General features: G+C 52.8%; 1 protein-coding gene across 3 annotated transcripts; it reads left to right on the top strand.

Moving 5' to 3' along the window:
- On the top strand, window positions 1–26,441 carry TACR1 (tachykinin receptor 1). 3 transcript variants are annotated; one of them, XR_010425490.1, is made up of 6 exons: window positions 1–2,092; window positions 14,291–14,485; window positions 19,277–19,374; window positions 20,137–20,333; window positions 21,564–22,647; window positions 22,763–26,441. XR_010425490.1 is itself a non-coding variant. In XM_064638100.1 (5 exons), the coding sequence occupies exons 1-5, from the start codon at window positions 1,692–1,694 to the stop codon at window positions 21,948–21,950; spliced, it is 1,278 nt and encodes a 425-aa protein (XP_064494170.1). In that variant the 5' UTR covers window positions 1–1,691; the 3' UTR covers window positions 21,951–26,441. The 3 variants fall into 3 exon arrangements, 2 of the variants coding, with proteins under 2 accessions (XP_064494170.1, XP_064494171.1); XM_064638100.1 differs by having other exon boundaries at window positions 21,564–26,441; XM_064638101.1 differs by lacking the exon at window positions 22,763–26,441 and having other exon boundaries at window positions 19,224–19,374; window positions 21,564–21,947.
- Window positions 26,442–27,380: the final 939 nt, after the last annotated feature.

Below are 27,380 nucleotides of genomic sequence, written 5' to 3'. Positions count from 1 at the left end.
GCGGCACCGGCTGCGACCCGAGGCTGCTCCGCTCCTGGACCGGCTGCATCCCGATGCAGGGGCGAACCGCATCCTGAACCGGCGGGAATCCATATCCTGAACTGGCCGCATCCCGATCCAGCGGGGCACCCTCATCCAGAACTGGCTGCATCCCGATCGACGGAGGGGATCCGCGTCCTGAACCGGCCGCACCCCGAACCGACCGAGTCCCGACCCAGGGAGGATCCGCGTTCCGAACCGGCTGCATCCCCAAACGAGGAGGATCCGCGTTCCGAACCGGCTGCATCCCCAAACGAGGAGGATCCGTGTTCTGCACCTGCTGCACCCCGGACCGGGGGGAACCCGCACCCTGCGCCGGTCCCGAGCCAGGAGGCACGTGCATCCCGCATCCTGCTCCGCTCCTGAACCAGGGCACCCGAATCCTGAACCGACTGCAACCCGGACCGAGGGGAACCCCCATCCTGCTCCAGCCCGGAGCCGGAAGGTACCTGGATCCAGAATCCTGCTCTGGTCCTGAACGGGCAGGACCCGCCCCGTGCTCTGGTCCCGAACCGGGAGGGACTCGCACCCAGAACCGGCAGGGACCCGCGTCCTGCTCAGCTGGGAAGGACCCGGGTCCCTGAATGCCCTGAATCGGGAGGAATCTGCACCCCGGTGAAGCTGCAGCCGAGCCCGGGGGGACCCGCACCCCAAACCAGCTGTGCCCGAATTAGGAGGGACCCGCACCCCAAACCAGCTGTGCCCGAATTAGGAGGGACCTGCACCCCAAACCAGCTGTGCCCGAATTAGGAGGGACCCGCACCCCAAACCAGCTGTGCCCGAATTAGGAGGGACCCGCACCCCAAACCAGCTGTGCCCGAATTAGGAGGGACCCGCACCCCAAACCAGCTGTGCACCCCAGTCCAGCTGTGCCTGAGCTGGGAGGGACCCACACCCTAAAGCAGTGAAGCCCTGGCATGGCTGGACACCCTGTTCTAGCTGCATCTGGAGACAGGAGGGGGCACCCCAAAGGGGCTGCACCCTGAACCAGAAGGGACCTGTGCCCTGGACCAGCCTTGCACCCCAAACCAGCTGCCCCTGGACTGGGAGGTGCCCTGTCCTGGACCAGCCCTGCACCCCAAACTGGCTGCACCCTGAACCAGGAGGGACCTGCACTCCAAACCAGGGGTCTGCCCCAAACTTGTTGGCCCCTGATCCTGCTGTGCCCTGAACCAGGAGGGATCTGCACCCCAAAGAATCTGTGCACTCTCAGCTGGAAGGGACCTGCACCCCAAAACATCTGTGTGCCCTAAACCAGGAGGAACCTGCACCCCAAAACATCTGTGTGCCCTAAACCAGGAGGAACCTGCACCCCAAAACATCTGTGTGCCCTAAACCAGGAGGAACCTGCACCCCAAAATATCTGTGTGCCCTAAACCAGGAGGAACCTGCACCCCAATCCTGCTGTACTCTAAACCAGGACGGACTTGAATGCCAAAGCATCCCTGTGCCCTAAACCAGGAGGGATCTGCACCCTAAACCATCTGCGTGCCCTGATCTTGCTGTGCCCTAAACTGGGAGGGACCTGCACCCCAAAGCATCCCTGCACTCTAAGCTGGAAGGGACCTGCACCCCAATCCTGCTGTGCCCTAAACCAGGAGGGATCTGCAGCCCCCCCATCCGTGTGCTGGCTCTGGCTCTGTGGGGACACGATGGATGACGCTCTGCCCGTGGAAGCGGAGCTGGAGCAGCAGTGGTTGTCCAACAGCTCCCTGAACGAGTCCCTGTCCAACCAGTTTGTGCAGCCCCCGTGGCAGGTGGCCCTGTGGGCCGTGGCCTACGCGCTGATCGTGGTGGTGGCGGTGGTGGGGAACGTGGTGGTGATGTGGATCATCCTGGCCCACAAGCGCATGAGGACGGTCACCAACTACTTCCTGGTGAACCTGGCGTTTGCCGAGGCCTCCATGGCTGCCTTCAACACCGTGGTGAACTTCACCTACGCCATCCACAACGAGTGGTACTACGGGCTCTTCTACTGCCGCTTCCACAACTTCTTCCCCATCGCCGCCGTCTTCGCCAGCATCTACTCCATGACGGCCATCGCCCTGGACAGGTGAGTGCTGAGGGTCACACCCTCCCCACAGCCCAGGTGTGCTTTGATGCTTAACAAGGCCAAGGGCCGGGTCCTGCCCTTTGGCCACAACAACCCCCGGCAGCCCCACGGGCTGGGCCAGAGTGGGGGGACAGAAAGGGCCCTGGGGGGACTGACTGACAGCAGCTGAACAGGAGCCAGGGGGGCCCAGGGGGGCAAGAGGCCAATGGAGCCTGGCCTGGCTCAGGAATAGTGTGGCAGCAGGAGCAGGGCAGGGATTGTGCCCCTGCCCTGGGCACTGGGGAGGCCACCCCTGGAGTGCTGTGCCCAGCTCTGGGCCCTCAGCTTGGGAAGGATGTGGAGGGGCTGGAGCAGGGGCAGAGAAGGGCAACGAGGCTGGGGAAGGGTGTGGAGCACAAGTGCTGTGAGGAGCAGCTGAGGGAGCTGGGGGGGCTCAGCCTGGACAGGAGGAGGCTCAGGGGAGACCTTCTCACTCTCTGCAACTCCCTGCCAGGAGGGGGGAGCCGGGGGGGGTCGGGCTCTGCTCCCAGGAACCAGCAGTGGGACAAGAGGGCACAGCCTGGAGCTGCCCCAGGGCAGGGTTAGGTTGGCCATGGGGAAGAAGTTCTTCCCAGAGAGAGGGATCAGCCCTTGGAATGGGCTGCCCAGGGAGGGGGGGGAGTCCCCGTCCCTGGAGGGGTTTGAGCAGAGCCTGGATGTGGCATCAGTGCCATGGTGGGGGGGACAAGGTGGGGTTGGGTCACAGGTTGGACTCGATGATCTCAGAGGTCTTTTCCAACCCAGTTAATTCTGTGATGTTGTGATTCCATGTGGCTCTGTGTGATCTCCACTCATAGGAGAATACTGCAACTAGAATTTTTTGATAAAACAGCACTAAAAATAACCCCCCTCTCCACCCTGGTTGGCTTTGGGAATCCTTTGTCAGCGCTGCCAAAGGAGCTCAGGAAAGGCTGGTGCATGTTGGTGGCGTGTCTTGAGGGTGCATTTGTAGCACCCTCTCCCTCCCAGCCCCTCTGCAGAGCTGTCCATCCCCTCTCCACCCCCTCAGTTAAGAGCAAACTCAAGATTTAGCACAAAATGGCATTACCCCCCAGCATAAAATCATTGTGTTGGAGGTGCCTCATTGTGCTGCAGTTTCGTAGCTCTTGGTCTGCGTTGGGAACCATCCAAGGAGCCTTGGGAGAAGCTCAGGCTCTGCAAATACATCCTGACTTGGTGGGGTGGGGGATGTCCTCAAGGAAACCCACCTCGATGTCATCAGGGGGGTCAAGGAACAGGCAGGTGCCAGGGATTTCTCTCGGGATTTGGCTGTGGCTCAGTTGGTTTTTCCCTGCCTGGTCGTGCCCGAGGGTTGGGATCTGCTGGCAGAGCTCGTGCTGTGGTTGGGATCTGACAGCAGAGCTCGAGCTGTGGTTGGGATCTGTCAGCAGAGCTCGAGCTGGGGTTGGGATCTGTCAGCAGAGCTCGAGCTGGGGTTGGGATCTGCTGGCAGAGCTCGAGCTGGGGTTGGGATCTGTCAGCAGAGCTCGAGCTGGGGTTGGGATCTGCCGGCAGAGCTCGAGCTGGGGTTGGGATCTGCCGGCAGAGCTCGAGCTGGGGTTGGGATCTGCTGGCAGAGCTCGAGCTGGGGTTGGGATCTGCCGGCAGAGCTCGAGCTGGGGTTGGGATCTGCTGGCAGAGCTCGAGCTGGGGTTGGGATCTGCTGGCAGAGCTCGAGCTGGGGTTGGGATCTGCTGGCAGAGCTCGAGCTGGGGTTGGGATCTGCTGGCAGAGCTCGAGCTGGGGTTGGGATCTGCCGGCAGAGCTCGAGCTGTGGTTGGGATCTGTCAGCAGAGCTCCTGTTGTGCCACGATCTAAAGTTCAGCTGGTGCTGGTGGCCCCGGGGACACTCCTTTGTCACCGCCCTCGAGGGGCACAGACCAGCCCTGCCCCGGGCACCTCCCATTAAAAAAATCTCTATTTAATAGCATTTCACCCCAGCATTGCTGATAAATCCCGGCTCTCAAACAGCTTCTCAATTCCCTTTGGAACTGAATTTTCAGCCTTACGAGTGCAACAGATTTTTCCCATGCTGCACATTCCTGACTCTGCTGTGCCTCGTTTGGTCCCTCTTCCCAAGGAATAAAAGACATTTTTTTGGCTGTGGATCCAGGCGAGGAGGGTGAGGGGGGCTTGTCTCGTGCCAGCACGTTTGGAGCCGATGCCTCCGAGCTGAACTGGCTCTGATATTCCTGATATTCCCTTCCAGGGGTGATGGTGCTGCCACAGCTCAGGGGCTGCCAGCTCGGGAAGCAGAGCTGGACATGGATGATGCTCTCCTGTCCTTAAAAACAGGCTTTGTTTTGCTTGGAGTGGTTACAAAACCCTCTCCCGAAAATGAATTGGATGTAGCCGAGCTCTCCTGTAGGAGATGGGAGGAGAATTAGAGAATAATCAATAAAAAAGCCATAACACCAGCAGGAATTGTTCCTACCCAGTGTTGGCTCTGTTTCAGGAGCATCTGAGAATGTTTAAGATCAGCTGGAAAAGCCCCTTTCAGGTTTGGGTGAATTAGAGAAATTATTTTTTATTTTAATAGTTTAATTTTTAGCCTTTGATCCACACCCTGGAACAACCAGAAAAGCAAATCTGCCAGGGGGAAGCTGGAGGAGAGTGTGTAAAACAGGGAGAAAAGGCAGGTCTGGGAGCCTGGGGCTGATTTTTTGGGGGGAATCAGCATTCCCAGCTTTCTTCTTGCATTGCAAACCCTGAGCAGAGGGTTGGTTTTCCCGTGCCTGGGATTGAAAGCCCAGATTCCCACCAAGAAGGACCCAAAAGGAGCTGCATCCTCAGTGTGCCCAGAGCAACCTGCTGCATTTCTTGGTCTCAAATTTTCAGCAAGGTGGGAATCTGGGAGGAAAAAGGCAGCAAAGCCCATCCAGGCAAGCAGCACAAACCAATATCTCCAAGCCCTGGAAAACTCCGTGTTTTCCTGTGTCTGAGACCTGACAACAGCTACTTAAATGTATGAAAAGCAGGAACTTGTTTCAGGCGCATAAAAGGGCAAAATTCCTCCTGGCAAGCAGCAAAAAGCTGGGAACAAGCAGAGGAAGAACCTGAATGAGGAGCCAGGTGGGCTCAGGGAAATGTTCACAGCCAGGATGTGTCTGAAATCAAACTGGGGTCCTGATTTTCATCAGAAATTAGGGAAGCAGAATGGAATGTGCCTCATTTCCCCAAGTGTTTTCAGCAGAGTGATTGGATATGAAGTGTGAGGGCTCAGAGGAGCATCAGGCTGCAGATTGCTCCCCTAAATCATCCCCTTTCTGCTCCCTGCAAGTGATTTCCAGAATGTCTTTGCCAGAGGACGTGAAACTGCCTCAGAAAAACTCAGCACAGCCACGATGGATTTGTTGAGAGCAAATGGGGAAGTGGTTTAATTCATAGAATTCCAGAATCCTGGAATGGTTTGGGTTAGAAGGGACTTAGAGATCCCTTTCTACCTCCTTTCTACAGCTTCCCCTAGACCAGGGCCCTCCCACCTGGCCTTGGATGCTTCCAGGGATCCAGGGGCAGCCACAGCTGCTCTGGGAATTCCAGCCCAGCTCCTCACCACCCTCACAAGGAAGGATTCCTTCCCAATATCCCTCTACCCCTGCCCTCTGGCAGTGGGAAGCCATTCCCTGTGTCCTGTCCCTCCATCCCTTGTCCCCAGTCCCTCTCCAGCTCTCCTGGAGCCCCTTCAGGCCCTGGAAGGGCTCTCAGGTCTTCTCTGGGCAACCTGTGCCAGGGCCTTCCCAAAATCCCATCTCACCCCACTCCCTGGCATTTAAATCCATTACAGTGACAGGTTGATCCCAAGTCTTTCAGCTGCCTCTGGGCTGGAGCTGAGGAGGGTCTGAGACCCCCAGTGCTGCTGGTGGGATGGAGCTGGAGCTGCCAGAGATGGGCAAGAACATGGGATGGTTTGGGTGGGAAGGGACCTTGGAGATCATCCAGTGCCACCCCCTGCCCTGGGCAGGGACACCTTCAATAGACCAGGTTGCTCCCACCTGGCCTTGGACACTTCCAGGGCTGGGGCAGCCACAGCTTCTCTGGGTAACACATTCTCCCAGTGGATTTTTTTGCAGGACCCACCGTGGTTTTGTGCAAGAAAAAAAGGCTTTCCTTGAAACTCAACCATCCCTTCCTTCCCCAGGACTTGTTTCAGCCTGGGCACAACCAGCCTGGAAAACAAAATCAAGGAGTAACTCTGAACACTCCAACAATTGCAGGAAATTGAGGAGTCAAGGCTGGCAGAATATGTGCTCAGGAAAAGCCCCGATGCAGCTTCTCAGCATCCTGAAAAGTGGGGGACAAACAGCTCCCTCTGGCACTTTAAAAGTTGCCACATCATTTGTTTTTGAGCACATCAAACATCCCTGTCCAGCCTCCAGCTCTCCCTGGGAATTAGTTCACTTGGAAAACAAGCAGAAAATCCATTTTCCCCCCCATATTTCAGGAAAGAGAAGCTCAGCAGTGCCTACAGTGAGTCCAAGCTGATTTTCAGCCACACACAGAATAAAAACCCACTCTGGCCTTTCCTCCTTTGCACCTGGATTCATTTCTGGGCATCACCACCCACCTACAAACTGGGGGAGGGAGTTTCCATGAGGATGGAGGACCAGGAATGCAGCCCAGGGTGTAGAATGAAGGAAAAATATAATTTCTTATCTCAAAACTCAAAGTGAGCAAAGCCAGAACCACTCAGAGTGAGCAAATCCCAATGGTAAGGAAGAACCCTGGGATTAATCACAAGCTGGGCAGAATTTGGGATATTTAACACAAAGCAATTCCCCTTTTTCTGCAAAGCATCCTCTGCTTGAAAGCAGCTGTAAAAATGATCTATAGTGGGAATAACCTCCTGCAGCTCCTAAAATAACTTGCTCATTAAAAGAGCTCCACCAGCACCAGTGTTGCCAGACCAGGAGGGTTGGAAAATCCAAGTGGGATCTCATTTATCTATTATACATATACTATATTTAAAAAAAAAAATGTTCCCTTTTTAATTTCCAAATGGGTTATTAAGTTGTATTAGGTGTCCTAAAATCCCTCACTTTGCTGGCAGGAGGTGCAGAGGGAACATCAAATCTGCAAAGCTTCATCACTGCAGCTCCCAAAATTCCCAGTCTGCAGCCAAGACCTGTTAATATCTCCCCAAGCCCCGCAGAAAAAGGAGCTTGGAAAATGATTTATTGCTTGGACGTTGAAATCTCAGGCTGGACAAACCAGCTGAATATCAGGAATTTTCCAGCTCAGCCACCCCAGTCCCTGTGAGGTGATTGCTGCAGAAAAACCCTCCGGGGAGCACAAATTACAGCAGTTAATTAGTCATTTACACCCTAATTTAGCACCAGGATGGGGTTTTTAAACTTGACTTAAAGGACTTCTGGGGTTTGCAGAGCAGGGCTTTGATCTGTGGAATCCTGCTCTGCTGGGGGGTAATTTTGGAGATTTGGGAGCAAGGGGGAAGTGAAAGGAGGGTGGGATTTGGGGCCAGAAAAATAAGCTGCTTTTTGTATTCCCCAAAAATATCAAGCATCATGAATGCCACAAAAACCCCAGGAAGCTGCTGGATTCCCAAAATGGACCGGGCTCGGAGCAGTGATTTCCCAGCTGGACTTGGGAAGCAGAAGGATGGAAATGGAGAAGGGAATGTCTTAGGAGGAGTCACCCCTCAGGGCTAGTTTGTGTCCCTGATCCAATGGGGATTAACTGGAATTATTCCCCCCAGTATCCACCAGACAGGAATTCAGCCAAAAATAAATTACATTTTCCCCCTCCTTTCCTATGAAGAGTGGGATTGAAATTCCCATGGTGACAATGTGGAACTGAGGGGAATTAGCAACACTTTTGGCTCAGAGATGCAGGAAAATTTGGGTTTAGCCCTAGAACCACATCATGGAATGGTTTGGGTTGGAAGGGACCTTAAAGCCCAGCCAGCACCACCCCCTGCCATGGGCAGGGACACCTTCCACTAGCCCAGGTTGCTCCAAGCCCTGTCCAACCTGGCCTGGGACACTTCCAGGGATGGGTGTCTGTGAGCAGGGCACTGGCTCAAGGCACTGTAGGGCCTCTGGTGAGGTATTTGATTTATTTGATGCCTTTTTAATCAATTTAATCTAAATTTCTCCATGGCCCACTGGGAACCACCCCTGCACTGAGTTCTTCAGGTGTCAGGGGTACCAGAAGCCACCCCTGTTCCCCCCCTCTGCTCCCAGACCCAAGGCACCAACCCAAGCCACCCGTCCTCTTGGGTTGTGCTTGAGGGAAACAACCCCAGGGCTCTCAAAGGGCTGTTTCACCATCTTGGTAAAAGCCAGTGAGAAACCTGCAGCTTGGTGGAGCTTTGGGCAACGTTGGGGTGGGAGAGCCCTGTTTGTGTCCTGGTTTGGGCAGTCCCTGCCCAGTGTCAGAGCAATAAAGAGGAGGAAGAGGCTGCTCGAGGCACCTTCAGCCTTGAGCCCCGTGGGGGGCTTGGGGGCAGCATGACAAGGCCAAGCTTTGTCACACAGACCTGCTTCATGACAAGGCCAAGCTCTGTCACACAGACCTGCTCCATGACAAGGCCAAGCTTTGTCACACAGACCTGCTCCATGACAAGGCCAAGCTTTGTCACACAGACCTGCTTCATGACAAGGCCAAGCTTTGTCACACAGACCTGCTCCATGACAAGGCCAAGCTTTGTCACACAGACCTGCTCCATGACAAGGCCAAGCTTTGTCACACAGACCTGCTTCATGACAAGGCCAAGCTCTGTCACACAGACCTGCTTCATGACAAGGCCAAGCTCTGTCACACAGACCTGCTTAGGGAAGAGATTTTGGTGCCGTGGCACAAAGAGGGTTTGTGCCCACGAGAGGTGGGTTTTCCTGGGAAGCATCAGGAATGGTGTGGTCAGCTGGCAGAGGAAGGAGATTGTCCCGCTCTGCTCTGAGCTGGGGCAGCCTCACCTCAACATTGGGGCATTTTGGGGGGGACACAAAATACATGAAGCCATTGGAGAGTGTCCAAAGGAGGCCACGAGGATGGGGAAGGGTCTGGAGGGGCCTTATGAGGAGCAGCTGAGGGCACTTGGTGTGTTCAGCTGGAGCAGAGGAGACTGAGGGGAGACCTCAGTGCAGTTCCAATTCCTGGGCAGGGGCAGAGGAGGGGCAGGGACTGAGCTCTGCTCTGGGGGGACCAGGGACAGCAGCCAGGGAATGGCTGGAGCTGTGTCAGGGCAGGCTCAGGTTGGATCCCAGGCAAAGGTTCTTCCCCCAGAGGCTGGTTGGGCACTGCCCAGGCTCCCCAGGGCAGTGGGCACAGCCCCAAGGCTGCCAGAGCTCCAGGAGGGTTGGGATGATCCTCTGGGGCACAGGGGGTGACTCTGGGGCTGGGCCTGTGCAGGGCTGAGGGTTGGACTGATGGTCCTTGTGGGTCCCTCCCAGCTCAGGATATTCCATGATTCTGTGACCCAGAGCTGTGCTGGAGGGATTGACCCACTCCAGTGTGGGGCATCTGCTCTGCCTTGGTCACAGACACCCCCAGGACTGACCCTGCCCTAAACCCTCTTTGCTCAGGCTGGGAAATCACATCTCAACAAAGCCCAGCAAAAACCCTGCGGCCTCTTGGTTACTCATCCCTTGTCTGCCGTGTCCTTATTAATGAAGCAGATAAGGAAGGTCTGGGATGAAGAAGCTCCATAAATTTGTACTATTATATTAATCTCATCTCCATCAGGGTGAAAACAGTTGTGTACTGTGAGTTCTCCAGGCAGGCCCCAGATTTCCAGCTGACATTAATAGATGGATGCACGGCCTCCAGTGCAAGATCTGTTTAATCACTGAGGCGCTCAGAGCGACTCTGGTACAACATCAGCCCCAACTTGCTCCTGGGTCGCCATGGCAACCCCCCCAAAACAAAAGGAAATGTTCAACCACCAGCAAATGGCATCACCAACATCAGGGAAGAGCCTCTGGCTCTTGTGGGGTGGTTTAGTTGTGGGGTTTAGTGCCAAGACCATGAACCGTGGAGGGGTTAGAACCTTGAGAAGGTGCAAGAAAAGGCAGATGGGTGGAAATTGGGGCATCAGGGCTCTCCTGGGGGGAACTGGGAATGCTGGTTGGCACCTGGATGTGGTGCTGCCACCTGAGAGCAAGAACAAGAGCACATGGTTTGGTTTTGAGGAACAACAGGCACTAAATTCAGTTGGAACTGGATGATCTGTTGGAACTGGGTAATCTCTTGGAACTGCTTAATCTGGTGAAACTGGTTGATCTCTTGGAACTGGTTAATCTGTTGGAACTGGACAATCTTTGAAGTCCCTTCCAGCCCAAACCACTCTATCATTCTGTAAAATCCTCCCAGCCCAAACTCTTCTGCAACAAACAACCCCATTCCTGGTGTTAGGCTGTGAACTTCCTGCACAGGGAACAAAACCTTCCCTAACACACGAAATCTGCCCTAAATCCTCAACAAAGCCCCAATTCCCTGGGATAACTTGGGCCGTGAAGGCTCCAGCTGCTTTGTCACCTGTCCCAGCAGCGAGGGCAGGATGGTCACCTGCTCCTCTTCCTCATGGCCCATGAACAACCATCCCCAGCAACACTTGATTTATTTGTGGATGGGAAAACCCTCCTCTTGGATGACAAAGGAAAAAGCTTAGAGGGTGGTGGGGCACTGGAACAGGGGGGTTTGGTCATGGCCCCAATTTGGATAATTCAATTTGGACAAAATTTGGATAATTCAGGGATATCAGGGTGGGGTTTTTGGGGTGTCCTGTGCAGGATGGGTTGGACTCCATGGTCCCTGTGAGTCCCTTCCCACTCCATGATTCCGTGATCCTCTGAAATCTCTCTAATGGGACTGAGCACCTTGGGGAGAGGGGCAGAGCAAGGGACACTGAGGCACTTTGTGAGGAGGAATATGAGGTAAAAAAACTCATTATCCTCATTTTTGGGCCCCCCATTTTCACCAGCATGGCCCAACCAAGGAAGGCAGTGACTTCCCAGTACATGAGCTCCAAAATGACCCTGAGATGAGCCAGCTGGTCAGAGCTGGTGCTGGGAACACCAAGGTTGTGGGTTTGATCCACTCATTTAGGAGTTGGACTTGATGCTCCTCGTGGGTCCCTCCCAGCTCAGAATATTCCATGAAATTCTGTGAAATCCATGCTTTTTGTGCCCCTCAAACCCCTGCCTGGGGGTCAACACCCGCCAGACCCTTGCAGACACAGCAGGGCTCTGCAACTTCATCCTGATTTCCATTTCAATGCCATCCTGTTGGTATAAATAGATTGGGAAGGAGTTTTTCTGCTGGAAGGCAAATCATGATTGACGTGATTTCTTCCCTGCCAAGGAGTTGATTGTTGGAGCTTTGACTGCAGCAGCTTCTTCAGCCTCACCTGGGAGATGAAGTCACGTGGAGGGAGATGAGCTGGAGGTACCCAAGCAGAGGATTGAGTGGGAGGAAGGATTTATTCTGGGTTATCCCAAAAACCTGCCCTAGAAATGCTTTGGAGAGGCTTTGGCTCAGAACTGAGTGGAACTGCAGGAAAGCAAAGTGGCTTTTTGGGATCTGTGTCCTGGAGGCAACAAAAGATTGGCCAAAACCTCTCTGAAAACTCCTCAAAAAACCCCCTCAAGACCCCAAAATTCCAAGACATCTGATTAAATGCATAGAAAAACACGGACAGTCCAACTGGTCTGCAAGGAAATGGGACTTATTTGATGGACCCAGAGCTGAGAGAAGCAAAAAAAAGGTGGTTTTCTCCCCTAATTGATGCTTTTCCACCCCCAAATAAGCAGGATGGCAACTCATCTGAGCTGTGGTGGCCACAAAACCACATTCCCTCCCTTTCCACGGTTTGATTTTACATCAAAAGTTCTTTTCAAGGAGAGAGGGGAAAAAAAAAAGGAAAAAAAAGGGAAAATGTGGTTATTGAAATGTTGGGACAATTTTCTTTAGTGATACAATTATTACATAATTATCCAATATTGTAATATGAAATGACAGCCTAATTATTTTCAGGATGTTTGTCCATTTCCATCGATCTCCAGGATTTTTACGGGCTGTAATTCCAGCTTTTCCAAGCAGCCTTTCCATCCCCCTTTTTAATTCCCTGTCTGGGAGAACTGTTGTTATTCCTGTTTTTAATCCTGATGGATTTAAACCCAGAGCATCTCAAAGGGAATATTTCCAAGCTCAGCACTGATGGATTGAGAATTGCCGCTGAAAAATAGGATTTAGGGCCGATTTTCCCCCAAACACCCCTAATTTGCTCCCTCCTGCCTCCCTGCCTCTGTCCTTGCAATGCCAGCAAGGTTGGAGGAGTTTTTCCATCTCCTTCCACCATGAGACAGAGCTGTAGTTGGTTGGGAAGGTCTCCACGTGGTGCTTTTGGGTTTATTTCACCCTCACAGCAATTTTTTGGGGGTGTTATCAACCACAAGGGCTCCTCCAGCTGCAAAGTGATTTAAATTTGTTAGAAAAGTGCTAAAAAAGCACTGGCAGGCCCAAGGTTGGAGGTGTTGGAGCTTTCCTGGCTGGTTGCACTCAAGCCCTGGCTTTGCCTTCTGGAGGTCTCAGCCTGAGGTGTTTCTCCAAGCAAGGATTTCAAGGGAAAACACACAATTTTTGTGGAAAATCTTCGCTTTCCATTGTTCTCTTACTTGAGTTGAACCATTGGGTTGAGTCTGAGCAGCAAACTCGAGTTTTTTGGCACCTTCTTGGGTTCCCTTCTCTGAACCCCGTGAGAAAACCCCCCCAACCCCCCCAAACCCACTAACCAGGGGGGCTCAGCCAACACCAGCCTTTGGAAGGATGAGGAAGAGGAAGGAGATGAATCCTCCTGGGAATTTGATCCCAGTCCAACAAGGGGAAACGAGAAATGTGGGGGCAGAACCTGGGAGACCTTTGGCTTTTTCCATCCAGTTTCCAGCACCAAACAGGTTTTTGAGGAGTAATTACCATGTGAGTCAGCTGGATTTCCACCTGGATTAGGGTGATAAGTTTTGGGACAGAGAAAGAGCTGAGGGCACCACCTCCTATTTATATAATTCATATATTAATCCCTAAGTCTCTGCCACCCAAAAGATACAACACAGGGAGAATTTACGGAAAAATTCACAGGCAAATCCCTTCATTCTGAGGCAGGAGAAGGGATGAAGGAGGAGCAGAGCCTGCAGTGACACATGTGGAGTGATGTAAAGTTCCTCCTCTTCCCAAAGCTTGACGTGGAGCAGGGAGGGAATAAAAAATCTGCCGCGTTCTCACTTCATCTTCCCAGTGCTCCTGGCTCCTGAAAAACCGGATTTGCAGAGGGATAAATTCAATCTGCCACATCACCACGGGAGCTTTGCTCACCCTGGATGACTGATGGTCCGAGGGAAGAGCCTCCGAGCCCGGTGGCATCTCAGATCCCTCATCCCACACTGCTCCAGAGCTCTCAGTTTTGGCTTTCCTCCTGGAATTCTTGGCACTGGGATCCACAGGATTTTGTGTGTGGTGAAGGACCAAAGCTGTTGCTGCCAGATGGTGGGTTCTTGACAAATTGGTTGTGTCACTGAAGCTGTTTCTCAGCTAAAAGTCAATTATTGTTGCAATCAGGATTCAAATCCTCAGGGTAAAACACTGGGAATCCTCCACAAGGAGATTATCCGATGCTGGTTGGGTTTCATGGCATGAGGGGCTCCCAGGATGAATTTAGGGGCTGTCAAAGTAGGACCCCCACACAAGGACAACCTCAACCAGCCCCAAAAGCAACAATATTGGGGTTTTCCAGCTTTGATTTCCCCTTTTCCAGCCTTGATTTCCCTGTTTCCAGCCTTGATTTCCCTGTTTCCCACCCTGCACTGGGACCTACCACAGAGCCAGGATTTTGTGTTGGGGGAGAACGACCAAAGCTGTCGCTGCCAGACGGTGGGTTCTGGATAAATTGGCCTTTATTGTGTCAGTGAAGCTGTTCCTCAGGTCAACTATTGCCTCAGTCAGGAATTAAATCTCCAGGGTAAACCCGGGAATCCTCCACGATGGGATTATTGAGTTGTGTGAGGGGCTTCCAGGGTGTATTTAGGGGCTGTCAAAGTACAACCCACACACAGGAATGGCCCAAAGCAGCCCCAAAATCTGCGATACTGGGTTTTTCCAGCCTTGATTTGCCCCTTTCCAGCCCTGACTGCCCCTATTCCCCCCGTGCAGGTACATGGCCATCATCCACCCCCTGCGCCCTCGGCTCTCAGCCTCGGCCACCAAGGTGGTCATCGGGGTCATCTGGCTCCTGGCATTCCTGCTGGCCTTCCCACAGGGATATTACTCCATGATGGCAGAGCTCCCAGGACGACTGGTGTGTCTGGTGGAGTGGCCTGAGCCCGGGCCACACGTGTACGGAAAAACGTGAGTGGGGCTGGTCCTGAGGGGGAAATAAAGGAGGAAAAAAGGAGGGAAGGGAAGGTTTGGGAGAGGAAGGTTTGGGAAGGGAATGGAAGGTTTGGGAAGGGAAGGTTTGGGAAGGGAAGGGAAGGTTTGGGAAGGGAAGGTTTGGGAAGGGAAGGTTTGGGAAAGGAAGGTTTGGGAAGGGAAGGTTTGGGAAGGTTTGGGAAGGTTTGGGAAGGTTTGGGAAGGTTTGGGAAGGGAAGGTTTGGGAAGGGAAGGTTTGGGAAGGTTTGGGAAGGGAAGGTTTGGGAAGGGAAGGTTTGGGAAGGGAAGGTTTGGGAAGGGAAGGTTTGGGAAGGGAACGGAAGGTTTGGGAAGGGAAGGTTTGGGAAGGGAAGGTTTGGGAAGGGAAGGTTTGGGAAGGGAAGGGAAGGTTTGGGAAGGGAAGGTTTGGGAAGGGAAGGTTTGGGAAGGGAAGGTTTGGGAAGGGAAGGTTTGGGAAGGGAAGGTTTGGGAAGGGAAGGGAAGGGAAGGGAAGGGAAGGGAAGGGAAGGGAAGGGAAGGGAAGGGAAGGGAAGGGAAGGGAAGGGAAGGGAAGGGAAGGGAAGGGAAGGGAAGGGAAGGGAAGGGAAGGGAAGGGAAGGGAAGGGAAGGGAAGGGAAGGTTTGGGAAGGGAAGGTTTGGGAAGGTTTGGGAAGGTTTGGGAAGGTTTGGGAAGGTTTGGGAAGGTTTGGGAAGGTTTGGGAAGGGAAGGGAAGGGAAGGGAAGGGAAGGGAAGGGAAGGGAAGGGAAGGGAAGGGAAGGGAAGGGAAGGGAAGGGAAGGGAAGGGAAGGGAAGGGAAGGGAAGGGAAGGGAAGGGAAGGGAAGGGAAGGGAAGGGAAGGGAAGGGAAGGGAAGGGAAGGGAAGGGAAGGGAAGGGGGGGCACATTAAGGTTAATTAAGATGAGTTTAGTGCTCAGTTAAGCTGAGTTTAGTGCTCTTCTTTCCTGGTCCAAACACTGTCCCACACTCCCTGCTCTTCCTGGATGTCCCTCCACTCTTCCAGGAAACTCGTGTACAACTGCAAGGACTCAATATTTTGGCTCTGGGAGTGGGGTCTGTGTTGCCCCAGGGGCTGGTTCATAAACACAGGCCCAGCTCTGGTTTTTACAGCTCTAAAGGCTTCCTGGGGTGAGAGTTATTCCTGCCAGAGGGAAATATGATTTTACCAGGAGTCTCGTGGCCAGGCAATAACAGAAATAACCCTGGTTTGGGATTTCTCGAGTCCAAACCCCCTGTACTTCACTCAGCAGCTTAAACCAAGCTACAAAAAGGGGCTCTGTGGCCTCAGCCAGGCTGGAAGGCAAAGGCTGGGCCAGGAGGGCTCTGCAGGAGTCCTTCCTTCCCATTAAAGTGCTGCCTAATTAATCCTTGCCTTTCCAAAGGGTCCAGCAGCCCTGCTTCGGTCTTTGAAGCCCAGAGGGAGTTAAATGCCACGTGTGGAGGGAAAAAGAGAAAGCAGGGGAGAAAAAAGAGGAGGGAGGGGAGAAAAAAGGCATTTGTGATCTCCAGCCCTGTGGAGAGAGGAATTAGGGCTGGGAAATTCTCCTGGAGCCCCAGCAGGGACTCACAGCCACATGGGGAAGTGTTGAAAGCCAAGCTGAGCCTGGCAAAGCCTCTCTGTGACACAAATGGGATGAGTTTGTCCATCAGCAGTGAGTGGCAGGGCACAAATTGCTGGTTGGTGTAATTTATATCCTTATTTATTTGCACTGTGAGGCAGGTGTGGCACAAACAAAGATGGGCCTGGCCCAGCCAAGCTCCAGAGGGCTTTTCCAACCTTTACTCCTTGATAGTGCAAAGAAACACCCCTCAGGATGGGGTTGAGCCCCCCAAAATGAAACAGGAACTGAGACAGCTCAGGGTCTGATCATTTCACTGGGTTGTTCACTGGGGCTGTTGCTTTTCCAGAGGGTTAATCCAAGGAAAAAATGCCTCCAAGCCAGAGCAGCCCATGCTCCCAGGAAAGCTGGGAAAGCAGCTGCTCAGCAGAAGCTTGTAAGCAGCCAAAGTCCCAAGAATTTGAGGACTGAAAGGAACTTGCAGCTCCAGCAGCATCGAACCTCACGGACCCTCCTATGCAAAGCCCAGCAGAGCTCGAGAAGGGATTTTCCTGCCCCAAAATAACTGCAGGGGCAGGTGTTTGGAGCTCTGTGAGCCCTCCTCTCCTGCTCCATGGCCTTGGAAAGGTTATTTTGGGAAGGCAGCAGTGGCAGCTGCTTTGCTTGTGATGAAAAATGACATCATTTTTTCAGCTCCTGAAGGAGAAAACGAGAGGTTTCTCCTCACTCCAGGGGGTTTCTCTTGGGGAGTGGAGCCTGGAAAGTCCATCCTCAGGATGCAGAAGGTGTCAGAGGCTGGGATGGGATTTTTCACTGGGAAAATGTCCTTGTTGGTGGAGGGGAAGCCTTGGCACAAGGAGTGTCTGCAGCAGGAGCTGACAATTGCAGCGGATTCGATTGTGCCATCGATCCCCTCTCTCTCTTTTGTTCCCAAATGGATGGCTAGTCTACTCCAATCTTATCAGCTGCCACTTCTGCTTGTTTAAGGGAAGGGAAATTCCCCCCCAGTCGCTGTTTCTCCGGAAGATCAGAGCCCACAGGGACATCCTTTATATGGCAACAGATCTGGGCTTTGTGAGGCAGCTCCATCCTCTGGCATCCCAAAACTCCTCCAGGCTTCTCCATCCCACACCAGGCCTTAAATCCCTTAAATTACAAACCCCAGGTTTCTCTGAGCACTCTGATCCTGTAATCCTTGCAGCCAGAATAACACACAAGTAGTTCCACAGGGAGGCTGGTTTTCCACAGAAAAAAGTCTCCAAGGGCTCTCTGGGATCCCTGGCCGTGCCCAGGCAGCTCTGGAAAAAGGGTCTGTCTTGCTTTTGTTGTCTCCCAGCTCCTCTGAGGAGGAATTTCTGCAGAACTTGGAGCTGTTTGCAGCTGCTTTAAGATCCTGCCTTACATGGGAACCACAACAAAACCCTCCTCGTGGAGCCACAGAGACGCCTCTTTAATTAGCAAAATGGAAAACAGCCCCACAAAATCCATCCCAAATGTGATTAGGGCTGGGGGAGGAGAAGGCCAAATGAGATTGCAGGTACTAAACAAGGAGGAGATGGCGTGGCCAGCCCCATTCCCTGTGGGAATTGCACCAGGCAGGAGCCTGATCCATTCATTTTAACTTTGGGGATATTATTCAATCAAATATAGGGAGGGCAAGAGGTGAGGGTGGTCCAGGGCCTGAACGGCCTCCAAAAGATGCAGCACCTTCCATTCCAGCCCCAAAAATCAAAGTAAGGACCCTAAAGCTTATGAATGAAATTCCCTCTGACCTGGCAGTATTTGGGACAATTTTCAAGCTGGTGCCAGCCCTGTTTCTGTCCCACTAGAACTTGACTTCCCACAGGACAGAGAGGTTTCTGCAAGCTCTGGGGGTGGGAAGGAACCTGCAAGGTCAAAGTGTCCACCCCCGTTCTGTTTGGGAAAACCAGCACGATTTTATTCCTGTTTAACCCCCTTTATTTAACCTAAATCCTCACTGAATTCCCACTGAATTCCCACTGAACCTGCCACAGCTCCACCAACCCCCAACAAAACAGCCCCCAGCCTGTGGTGAGTTTAATCTCGAGTCTCTCGTTGGGGTTTGGATTTATTTATGCATGTTATAAACACACTCAAGGATCCTGCCCTTTCCTGGAGAGTTCTCCCAGCCTGGAGAACTGGCTCAGCTGCTGAATTCACTGAAAAGTTTTAATAAACCTCCCTGAAAAGAGTGTGGGTTTTCTGGGGGACTGGGGTTATTCTCAGTGCCACCTGAGCCAGGCTTAACCCCTGGTGGACCAGGATTTAGGTGAGCTGCATTCTATCCTGCAGGAAAAGCCTTTATTTCTTCAGCTTGATATTCCCATCTTTCAAATGCCCAAAACACACATTTGCTGGCAGGATTTCCAGCTGAAAGGTGGAAGAAGAGGCCACATCCATCTCTGGGATAATTTGGGGTGTAAAAAACTCCCCTCAGCTGCAGCATCCTTCCCTTGGGAAGTAGCACATCCCATTCCAGGAGGGTGCCAGGGGCTGGCAGGAGAGGCTTGGAGAGGACTGGGATGAAAGTAGGGAACCTTCCCAGTCTGGGTTGAAAGTAGGAAGCCCTTTCCAGCCTGGGATAAAGCAAGGAGTCCTTTCCAGTCTAAAATAAAGTAGGAAGTCCTTCCCAGCCTGGGATAAATTAGGGAGTCCTTCCCAATGCTGGGATGAAAGTAGGGAGTCCTTCCCAATGCTGGGATGAAAGCAGGGAGTCCTTCCCAGACTGGGGTGAAAGGAAGGAGCCCTTTACAGCCTGGGGCAAAGCAGGGAGTCCTTCCCAGCCTGGGATAAAGTGGGAAGACCTTCCCAGCCTGAAGTCAAAGGAGGGAGCCCTTCCCAGCCTGGGATAAAGCAGGGAGTCTTTCCCAGTCCGGGATGAAGTAGGGAGTGAAAAAGTAGGAGTGAAAGCAGGGAGTCCTTCCCAGCCTGAGCTCAGAGGAGGGAGCCCTTCCCAGCCTGGGGTAAAGCAGGGTGACTTTTCCAGTCTGAGGTGGGAGGAGGGAGTCCTTCCCAGCCCAAGAGGAATTGTGCCAAATCCTCTTTGCCCATGTGCCACACTTTGCCTCTGATCTCAGTGGGCAAGACAAGGACTGAGCAGGTGAAGGACCATCTCAAGGACCACTTTTTTTGGTAGGTACCACTTCTGCATGACCATCCTGATCTACTTCCTGCCCCTCCTGGTCATAGGCTGTGCCTACACCGTGGTGGGACTCACCCTCTGGGCCAGCGAGATCCCCGGGGACTCCTCCGACCGCTACCACGAGCAGGTCTCGGCCAAGCGGAAGGTGAGGAGCTGCAGCCAGAACTCATGTCCCATCCCAGCTGCTCCCAGCCCTAAATCCTTCATCAGGGGGGGAACAGGTCAGGACTTGGAATATGCTGAGCTGGGAGGGACCCCCAAGGATCATGGATCCAAGTCCTGGCCCAAAATCCTGCCCTGTCCCTGAGAGTGTTGTCCAAACCCTCCTGGAGCTCTGGCAGCCTTGGGGCTGTGCCCACTGCCCTGGGGAGCCTGGGCAGTGCCCAACCAGCCTCTGGGGGAAGAACCTTGTCCTGGGATCCAACCTGAGCCTGCCCTGGCACAGCTCCAGCCATTCCCTGGCTGCTGTCCCTGGTCCCCCCAGAGCAGAGCTCAGTCCCTGCCCCTCCTCTGTCCCTGCCCAGGCAGTTGAACTGCAGTGAGGTCTCCCCTCAGTCTCCTCTGCTCCAGCTGAACACACCAAGTGCCCTCAACTGCTCCTCATAAGGCCCCTCCAGACCCTTCTCCATCCTCGTGGCCTCCTTTGGACACTCTCCAATGGCTTCATGTATCTTTTTTATATTGTGGTGCCTCAAAACTGCCCCAATATTGAGATGAGGCCACCCCAGTGCAGAGCAGAGTAGTTGAAAATGAAACACAGCGTCCTCCAGATGTGTGCCCTCCACAGAAGTGGGTGGTTTAACCAAGATTTTCCTAGCTGGAAACGTCTCTAGGGCCAAAAGAGACAGTTGGAATGACTGATGGCTGGCCCTGTGTCCCTGCCCTGTGTCCCTGTCCTCTGTCCCAGGTGGTGAAGATGATGATCATCGTGGTGTGCACCTTCGCGCTGTGCTGGCTGCCCTACCACATCTACTTCACCCTGCAGTACTTCCACCCCGAGTGGTACTTCCAGAAGTTCATCCAGCAGGTCTACCTGGCCATCATGTGGCTGGCCATGAGCTCCACCATGTACAACCCCATCATCTACTGCTGCCTCAACGACAGGTGGGTCTCTGTTGCTGTTAAGTTGAGGCGGCCAAAGCGACACAGAGTCATCTTCTTCCAAAGCAGGGTCAGGACAGAAGGATGGAGGAGGAGGACCTTTATTGCAGCAGGTTACAGACATTTATACTCTTCACACAACACACATGTTAACCTACAGTTGGTGCTTCTATATACACATACTCCAGGATTGGCTGTCAATTAGCAAAGTCATGGTGACCATGCTTAGTCATGGTGACCTGGTTAGAGCTGAGTCACGGTGACCCGCAGAAAGTCCAGGAAATCTGTTTTTGTAATTCCTGTCTTCCATCTTCTTACTTCCTTCTGACAGACATGTTGTCAACCCTGACAGGTTTCCAGGGACACCTTTGCTGGGACAGGGACAGGAGGAGTGGGAGATACAGAGGGGTCTGATGGAGAAGGGGAGGGAGGGACGGATGGATGGATGGACGGATGGATGGATGGATGAATGGATGGATGGATGGACGGATGGATGGATGGATGAATGGATGGATGGATGAATGGATGGATGGATGGATGGATGGATGGATGGATGGATGGATGGACGGATGGATGGATGGATGGATGGTGGGTGGATGGACAGATGGATGGATGGATGGATGGATGGAGAGCTTTTTGGGATGGTTCTGCCCCATCCTCCATTAGGAGCTGCTTCCAGCAGATGCTGGAATGGTACAACCCTCACCTAAAGTCTTTCCTAAAGGCCCTGTGGGATTTGAGGTATCAAAACAGTCCTGACTAAACTTCCTTGTGAGGGGCAGGGGAGGGGCAGGCACTGAGCTCTGCTCTGGGGGGACCAGGGGCAGGACCCAGGGAACGGTCTGGAGTTGTTCCAGGGTAGATTTAGGTTCAATCTCAGGAAAAATTCTTCCCCAGAGGGTGGTTGGGCACTGACCAGGCTCCCCAGGGTTTGGCCATTACCCCAAGGATACCAGAGCTCAAGGAGCATTTAGGCAACGCTCTCAGGGACAGGATGTGACTCTTGGGAATGGTCCTGTGCAGGGCCAGGAGTCGGGCTGATGATCCTTGTGTGTCCTTCCAACTCAGCATATCCCGTGACTCTCTGAAATGGAGATTTATCGGTGGATTTCCCCCCCTTTAGCAAAAAGCAGCATTTCTAGTTGTGTTCAGCAGTTCTCAGCTCTACCTCCCCACTCCCAGTGAGGCCCCTTTGCCCTCCCCAGGCCCCTCACCCCTGATTTCCCCCCCCAGGTTCCGCGTGGGCTTCAAGCACGCGTTCCGGTGGTGCCCCCTGGTCAGCGCGGGCGAGTACGAGGGGCTGGAGCTGAAGTCAGCCCGGTACCTGCAGACCCAGAGCAGCGTCTACAAGGCCAGCAGGATGGAGACCACCGTGTCCCTGGCCGTGGGGATGGCGGAGGAGGAGCTGGAGGAGCCCTCCAAGGCCAAGCGTCTCTCCATAGACGTGACCTCCAACGGCTCCTCCCGCAGCGACTCCAAAACCGTCTCCGAGAGCTTCAGCTTCTACTCCAACACCCTCACCTGAGGGGCTCCCCGGCTCCATCAGCCACTCCTGAGGTGCCACCACCCCCCTGCCCTCACCGGGACGCTCCAGGGCTCCACCACGGCCCTGGTTTGTGATGTGCTGGTGTTTTCTGTGGTGTTTTGTCATCTCCCACTCGCTCGCTGTCCCCGGGCGAGCCCAGGAGGGAAAGCTTTGGATTAGTTCCCTGTGTTCCATCATGGCCTGTGTGGAGAGGGTGCAGGAATGGGACAGAGCTGGCTCTTCCTCCAAAACTGTGATTACAACTTGGCAGGAGCTTCCCATGTTCTCAGCAAGGATCTCCCAGTGCATCCCACGCCTCTGGAAAATGAGCCTGTCCTGCGCTTTCCCCCTTCCCACCTTTAGTTTCGTTCTGCCTGTCACTCCCAGTTGGATATCCGGGGGGATATTTAGTTCCAAAATCCAGGAAAAATGTTGTTTTCGGCATCAGGAGCCTGGACATCCATTGGGAATCATCATCCATTTGGAGCTTCAGTCAGATCCAGGATTTTCCATGTGGTCTTGGCTCTTCTCCAGCACCCATATGGATGGTCTCCTGCTCTGTCTCCAACCACAGCTCATCCCACAGGGCTCTCCCAAAGGATTCCTGACCTAAGCCAGGCTTTGCTTGCTCTCAATCAACCACATGTGCCAAAAACAATCACTGTGACTTCCTAGAAAGCCCAAGGTGACGCTCCTTGGACAGATCCTGGAATCCTGTGGAGGTCTGGAAAAGGAGAGACCACATTGAAATGTTTTTCACACCCTGGAAATGGATTCCATCAGAAAAATAAGGTTTGAAGGGAGATGAAGATTTTTCCAGACTCTTTTTATTCAGAGGAGGGTGAAATGATTTACCTCCACCTTCTGGATTTCATTTAATCAGGGAATTTGTTTTTTTCTGTTGCAGAAAACATGAAGTTTATGATGTGTGCATGGATACATGGAATATTTTAGTCCTGCTCAGATGGATAATTTTCCCTGGGGCTGCTCAAGGACCCCTGCTCAAGGGTCATCAAATGGATGAACACACCCTCAGAGGGGGGGGGAAAAAGCAACTAAAATGAGATGTGGACAAATGTGGCTTGTTGGGGACAAACCCACAAGTTTGGGGGCAGTCTGGTTGATGGTCCAGTCCCTCATTTTTGGTGTAGAAATCAGGCTCCTAAATGGATTCAGTGAAGGAATGAGAGATGAACAGTGGAGACACACACAGGGCAAGGAAAGGTTATTTTCAAGCAGCTGAACATCAGACCCTGCTGAGCAGCCAGAGATCTCTGGGAGTGAAAAAGGAATGACTTTTGGGGCTTTTCAACTCCTCAGGCTCCAAACTGGCTGTTAGAAGAGCTAGTCCTGGATAAATCCCAGCCCTGACGGCTCCTGGAGATAAACACCCACATATTGAAGGAATTACTCCAGCAGAAATTCAATGAATGGGCAAATCCAGGACCAAAAAAGGGGATTGACAAGAACGATCATTTTTACCCCAAATCCTGCCAAGTGCCCTTAGAGGAAGAGCTCTTCCACCCTCTTCCCACAATGTGCTCTGGACACACCCTGGAATACACTTTTCCTCCTTAAATTCTTAATCCTTGTCGCTTTAGGACACATTCCCGTGTCTCTGCCTCCCAAACTCCGGGATCCTGGAGAAGGGGACTGGCAGGACCCTGCCTGGGGGGTTGGTTTTCCATAACCCCACCAGTCCCAGGGGCGGCAACTGAAGATTCCAAGGGTTTAACTCCAGGGATGGACAAGGAAACCTTTCCCACCCAGTCCATAGGAGCCAATACCTGAGAAGGTGCTACAAACCAGAGCCAAAATCTGATTTATTTCCAGCTGCCAACCCAAACTCACAATTTAATGACACCAAATATCTCCACATGCTCCAGAAAGGTGAATAAAGCAAGGGGAGATTGGCTCAAACCCCTCACAGGAGAGTTTGTGTCGGGTTTTGAGCCTCCAGAAGTCAGAATTTATGGAAAAAACCCATAAATATCTCTCTATATGTGTCTATTTAGATATTTATAACCACGCTGCCCTTTTGGCCTCTGTGTTTTGTGCCCCAAGGATGATCTTTGAGATGATCATGAGAAGGGCAAAGCAATGACAAGTGTCTTCTCACAGGCAAGGCTCAACTTGAGCCGTGGGATAACCCCAGGGAGTGAGGGGAGATTCAATTCAAACAGACAGTTTACAGCCTGAAATGCTTCTTGGGCATCTTGTATCTCTTGAAACAAAGTGGGGAACATTCCCACCTGTTGTAAATAGTGTTGATGATCCCAGTGGAGCCTGACCAGGATGATGGGAATGTGTCAGGGGATCGTCCAAGAGCTGGTGATCAATGTAAGAAAACCAAACAGTTGTGTGTAAATGGGTACAACACCCAAACCTGGTCTTCCTTTCTCCCCTCCAAGTGCCAAGTTATTTGCTGGGGGAGGCAGGAACAGGGACAAGGATCTTTTCACATTTAGGATCTCGGCCATCCCAAGATGGGATGTTTGGTCCATGTCCACTCATGTGACAAACATAGAATGGTTTGGGTTGGAAGGGACCTCAAAGCCCATCCCATTCCACCCCCTGCCATGGGCAGGGACACCTTCCACTGTCCCAGGTTGCTCCAGCCTGACCTTGGACACTTCCAGGGATCCAGGGGCAGCCACAGCTTCTCTGGGAATTCCATCCCAGCCCCTCCCCACCCTCATAGGGAAGGATTCCTTCCCAATATCCCATCTAGCCCTGCCCTCTGGCACTGGGAAGCCATTCCCCGTGTCCTGTCCTTCCATCCCTTGTCCCCAGTCCCTCTCCAGCTCTCCTGGAGCCCCTTTAGGCCCTGGAAGGGGCTCTCAGGTCTCCCTGGAGCCTTCTCTTTTACAGGTGAACCCCCCCAGCTCTCCCAGCCTGGCTCCAACCCTTGGAAAATCACCAGGCAACGTTTTCACCACCCTTGGGATGTTCTGGGCATGAAAAAAACCACAGGAAAGTCTTGTGAAGACTGAAAAGCCTAAAAGCAGATGCCCCTTCCCAGACGTACGGTCTCTGCTCTGTTCCCATCTCTCCTCTTGAACCCCTCAGCTCAGTCCAGAGGCTTTCCCAGTTTTACTGAGCCCCTGTCCCTGGTTAGTTGGCAGATCTCTGGTTTGAAATTCAGCTGCAAAGCCAGAGAGTTTCTTTGGCTCCTTCCTGGCACTTCCAAATGCAGAACAGCAGCATCTGGAGAGACTCAGGGCTGCCCAGATCCCTCTGCCATCCCCTCCTTGGAGCCCAGTATAACTCCCATCCTCACAAGGGGAGCTGCTGAGCCCAGTTCCAACAGACTCCAAGCCAAAACCACTGCAGGGAGGAGCTCTAAACCCCAAATTCCAGCCTAAAGCCACCTAAGTCATTGATTATAAGCTCAGCCTTGCATCCTGGCATTGCTCTTCCCGCTGATCAGGAACACAGAGCAGCAAATCCCCATCCCCAGCTCAGCTGCTCCAAACCACAACATTTCCAGCCCATTTCAGGTGCAACCTTCCATCCCCCACCAGCAAAACCCAACCAACAGCCTGTTTGGGTGTTTTGTCAGAGAAATCCGGCAGCTTTGGGACTGGAAGCCAAGCACAGACTCCCATTGTTTGGGATCAGTCACAGGATTGCCGGTGGATACAGAAAAAACCTGCCCCACCCACCCCTTTATTCTTATTTTTATTGTGCTGCCCCTCCCCATCTGCCAGCGGAGGTGGAAGTGGAGTATCCGTTGTTTACAGAGCTTTTCCACAGGGATGACATGGATTTTGGGTGGTTTTATCTTGCTCTGTCCTTGCCAGAGCCCTCCTGTGAGGTTGCACAACCCCAAAGCCCAGCCCAGGAGCCCCTGGATTTTATTTGCTATTGAAATAATAATAATTATTTAAATAAACCCAACCTTTCAGCCTTCAGGAATTGATCCAAAGTGATTCCTTCATTCTGGGATTTGTCATAAATCTCCCATCCTGCCCCAAAAAACCTGTTTCCAGCTGAATAATTAATCCAGTCCCAATAATGGAAAGTTTAACTTACAAACAGACCCTTTTGCTGTGCTTTATCCACCCAAAATCCCATCTCTGCTGGAAGAGAAGTCACAGTCATGGATAAAACGGTCCAGGAGAGGGACAGGGAAACCCCAGAGCAGCTGAGGGGGAGGGACCACTCTGGGATGTCTCTGCCCTTAAAATGTTCCATCCCAAAAGGGATCCTGATCCTGTACAACCTAAAATTTCCATCCCAAAAGGGTTCCTGTGCAACTTCAAATTTTCGTCCCAAAAGAAATCCTAATCCTGTGCAACTTAAAATTTCCATCCCAAAACAGATCCTGAGCCTGTGCAATTCAAATTTCCATCCCAGAAGGGCTCCTGATCCTATAAGGTGATACAGGAGGGTTGTGAGAGGACAGGATGGGCTGTGAGGTCCCTCAGGAGGTTGGAATTTGCTCTGTGGAGTCAGCTGGAAGGAGGTTTGGGGGGAATTTCTTCCCATTGTAGCACCTCCGTGGAGAAAAAGGTCCCAAAATCTCTGTCTCTTGTCGGGTTTGTCCACGTGGATTTTCACAAATAAATGTTTTTCTGGTGAGACCTTGTTGTTGTCAGAGGTTAACTGGGGACAGGGGACAACGGGGGGGTGGGGGGAGTGGGAGGAGAAGGGGAAGGTGGAGGAGGTGAAATTAGGAAGGAAAGAAAGGGGTGGGAGGCAGAGGGTGGGTTAGGGGAATCTTTGGGGTGAGGGGTTTGCTCTGGAATGTCACCACTACAGCAAGGAAAAGGACAACCCCCACAATTCATCCACAAGGCTGGGACTGGGCTCAACATCACTGGACTGGGCTCAGTGTCACTGAATCATAGAATCACAGAATCAGAGAATCACAGAATCAGCTGGGTTGGAAGGGACCTCTGAGATCATCCAGTCCAACCCTTGATCCAACCCCGCCGTGGTTCCCAGCCCATGGCACTGATGCCACATCCAGTCTCAGCTTAAACACCTCCAGGGATGGAGAATCCACCCCTTCCCTGGGCAGCCCATTCCAATGGCTGAGCACCCTCTCTGCAAAGAAATTCTTCCTGATCTCCAACCTAACCCTCCCCTGGCACAGCTGCAGACCCAGCCCTCTTGTCTTGCTGATGGTTGCCTGGGAAAAGAGACCAACCCCCCCCGGCTCCCCCCTCCTGTCAGGGAGTTGCAGAGAGTGAGGAGGTCTCCCCTGAGCCTCCTCTAATCCAGGCTGAGCCCCCCCAGCTCCCTCAGCCTCTCCTCACAGCACTTGTGCTCCAGTCCCTTCCCCAGCCTTGTTGCCCTTCTCTGGCCCTGCTCCAGCCCCTCCATGTCCTTCCTGAGCTGAGGGCCCAGAACTGGACACAGCACTCCAGGGGTGGCCTCACCAGCCCTGAGTCCAGGGGAAGAATCAATAAATCAAAGATATGAAATTAAATTTTAATTTTTGATAACAAATTAAATTTTGTATTAAACAACTTATATAACTATAAATTGATATACTAAAATAATACAAGACATCATTA

This window comes from Pseudopipra pipra, chromosome 28, assembly GCF_036250125.1.
Source record: "Pseudopipra pipra isolate bDixPip1 chromosome 28, bDixPip1.hap1, whole genome shotgun sequence".
NCBI classification, from domain to species: Eukaryota; Metazoa; Chordata; class Aves; order Passeriformes; family Pipridae; genus Pseudopipra; species Pseudopipra pipra.
The sequence above is the reverse complement of the archived record's forward strand: the minus strand, read 5'-3'. Positions and strand labels throughout refer to the sequence as shown.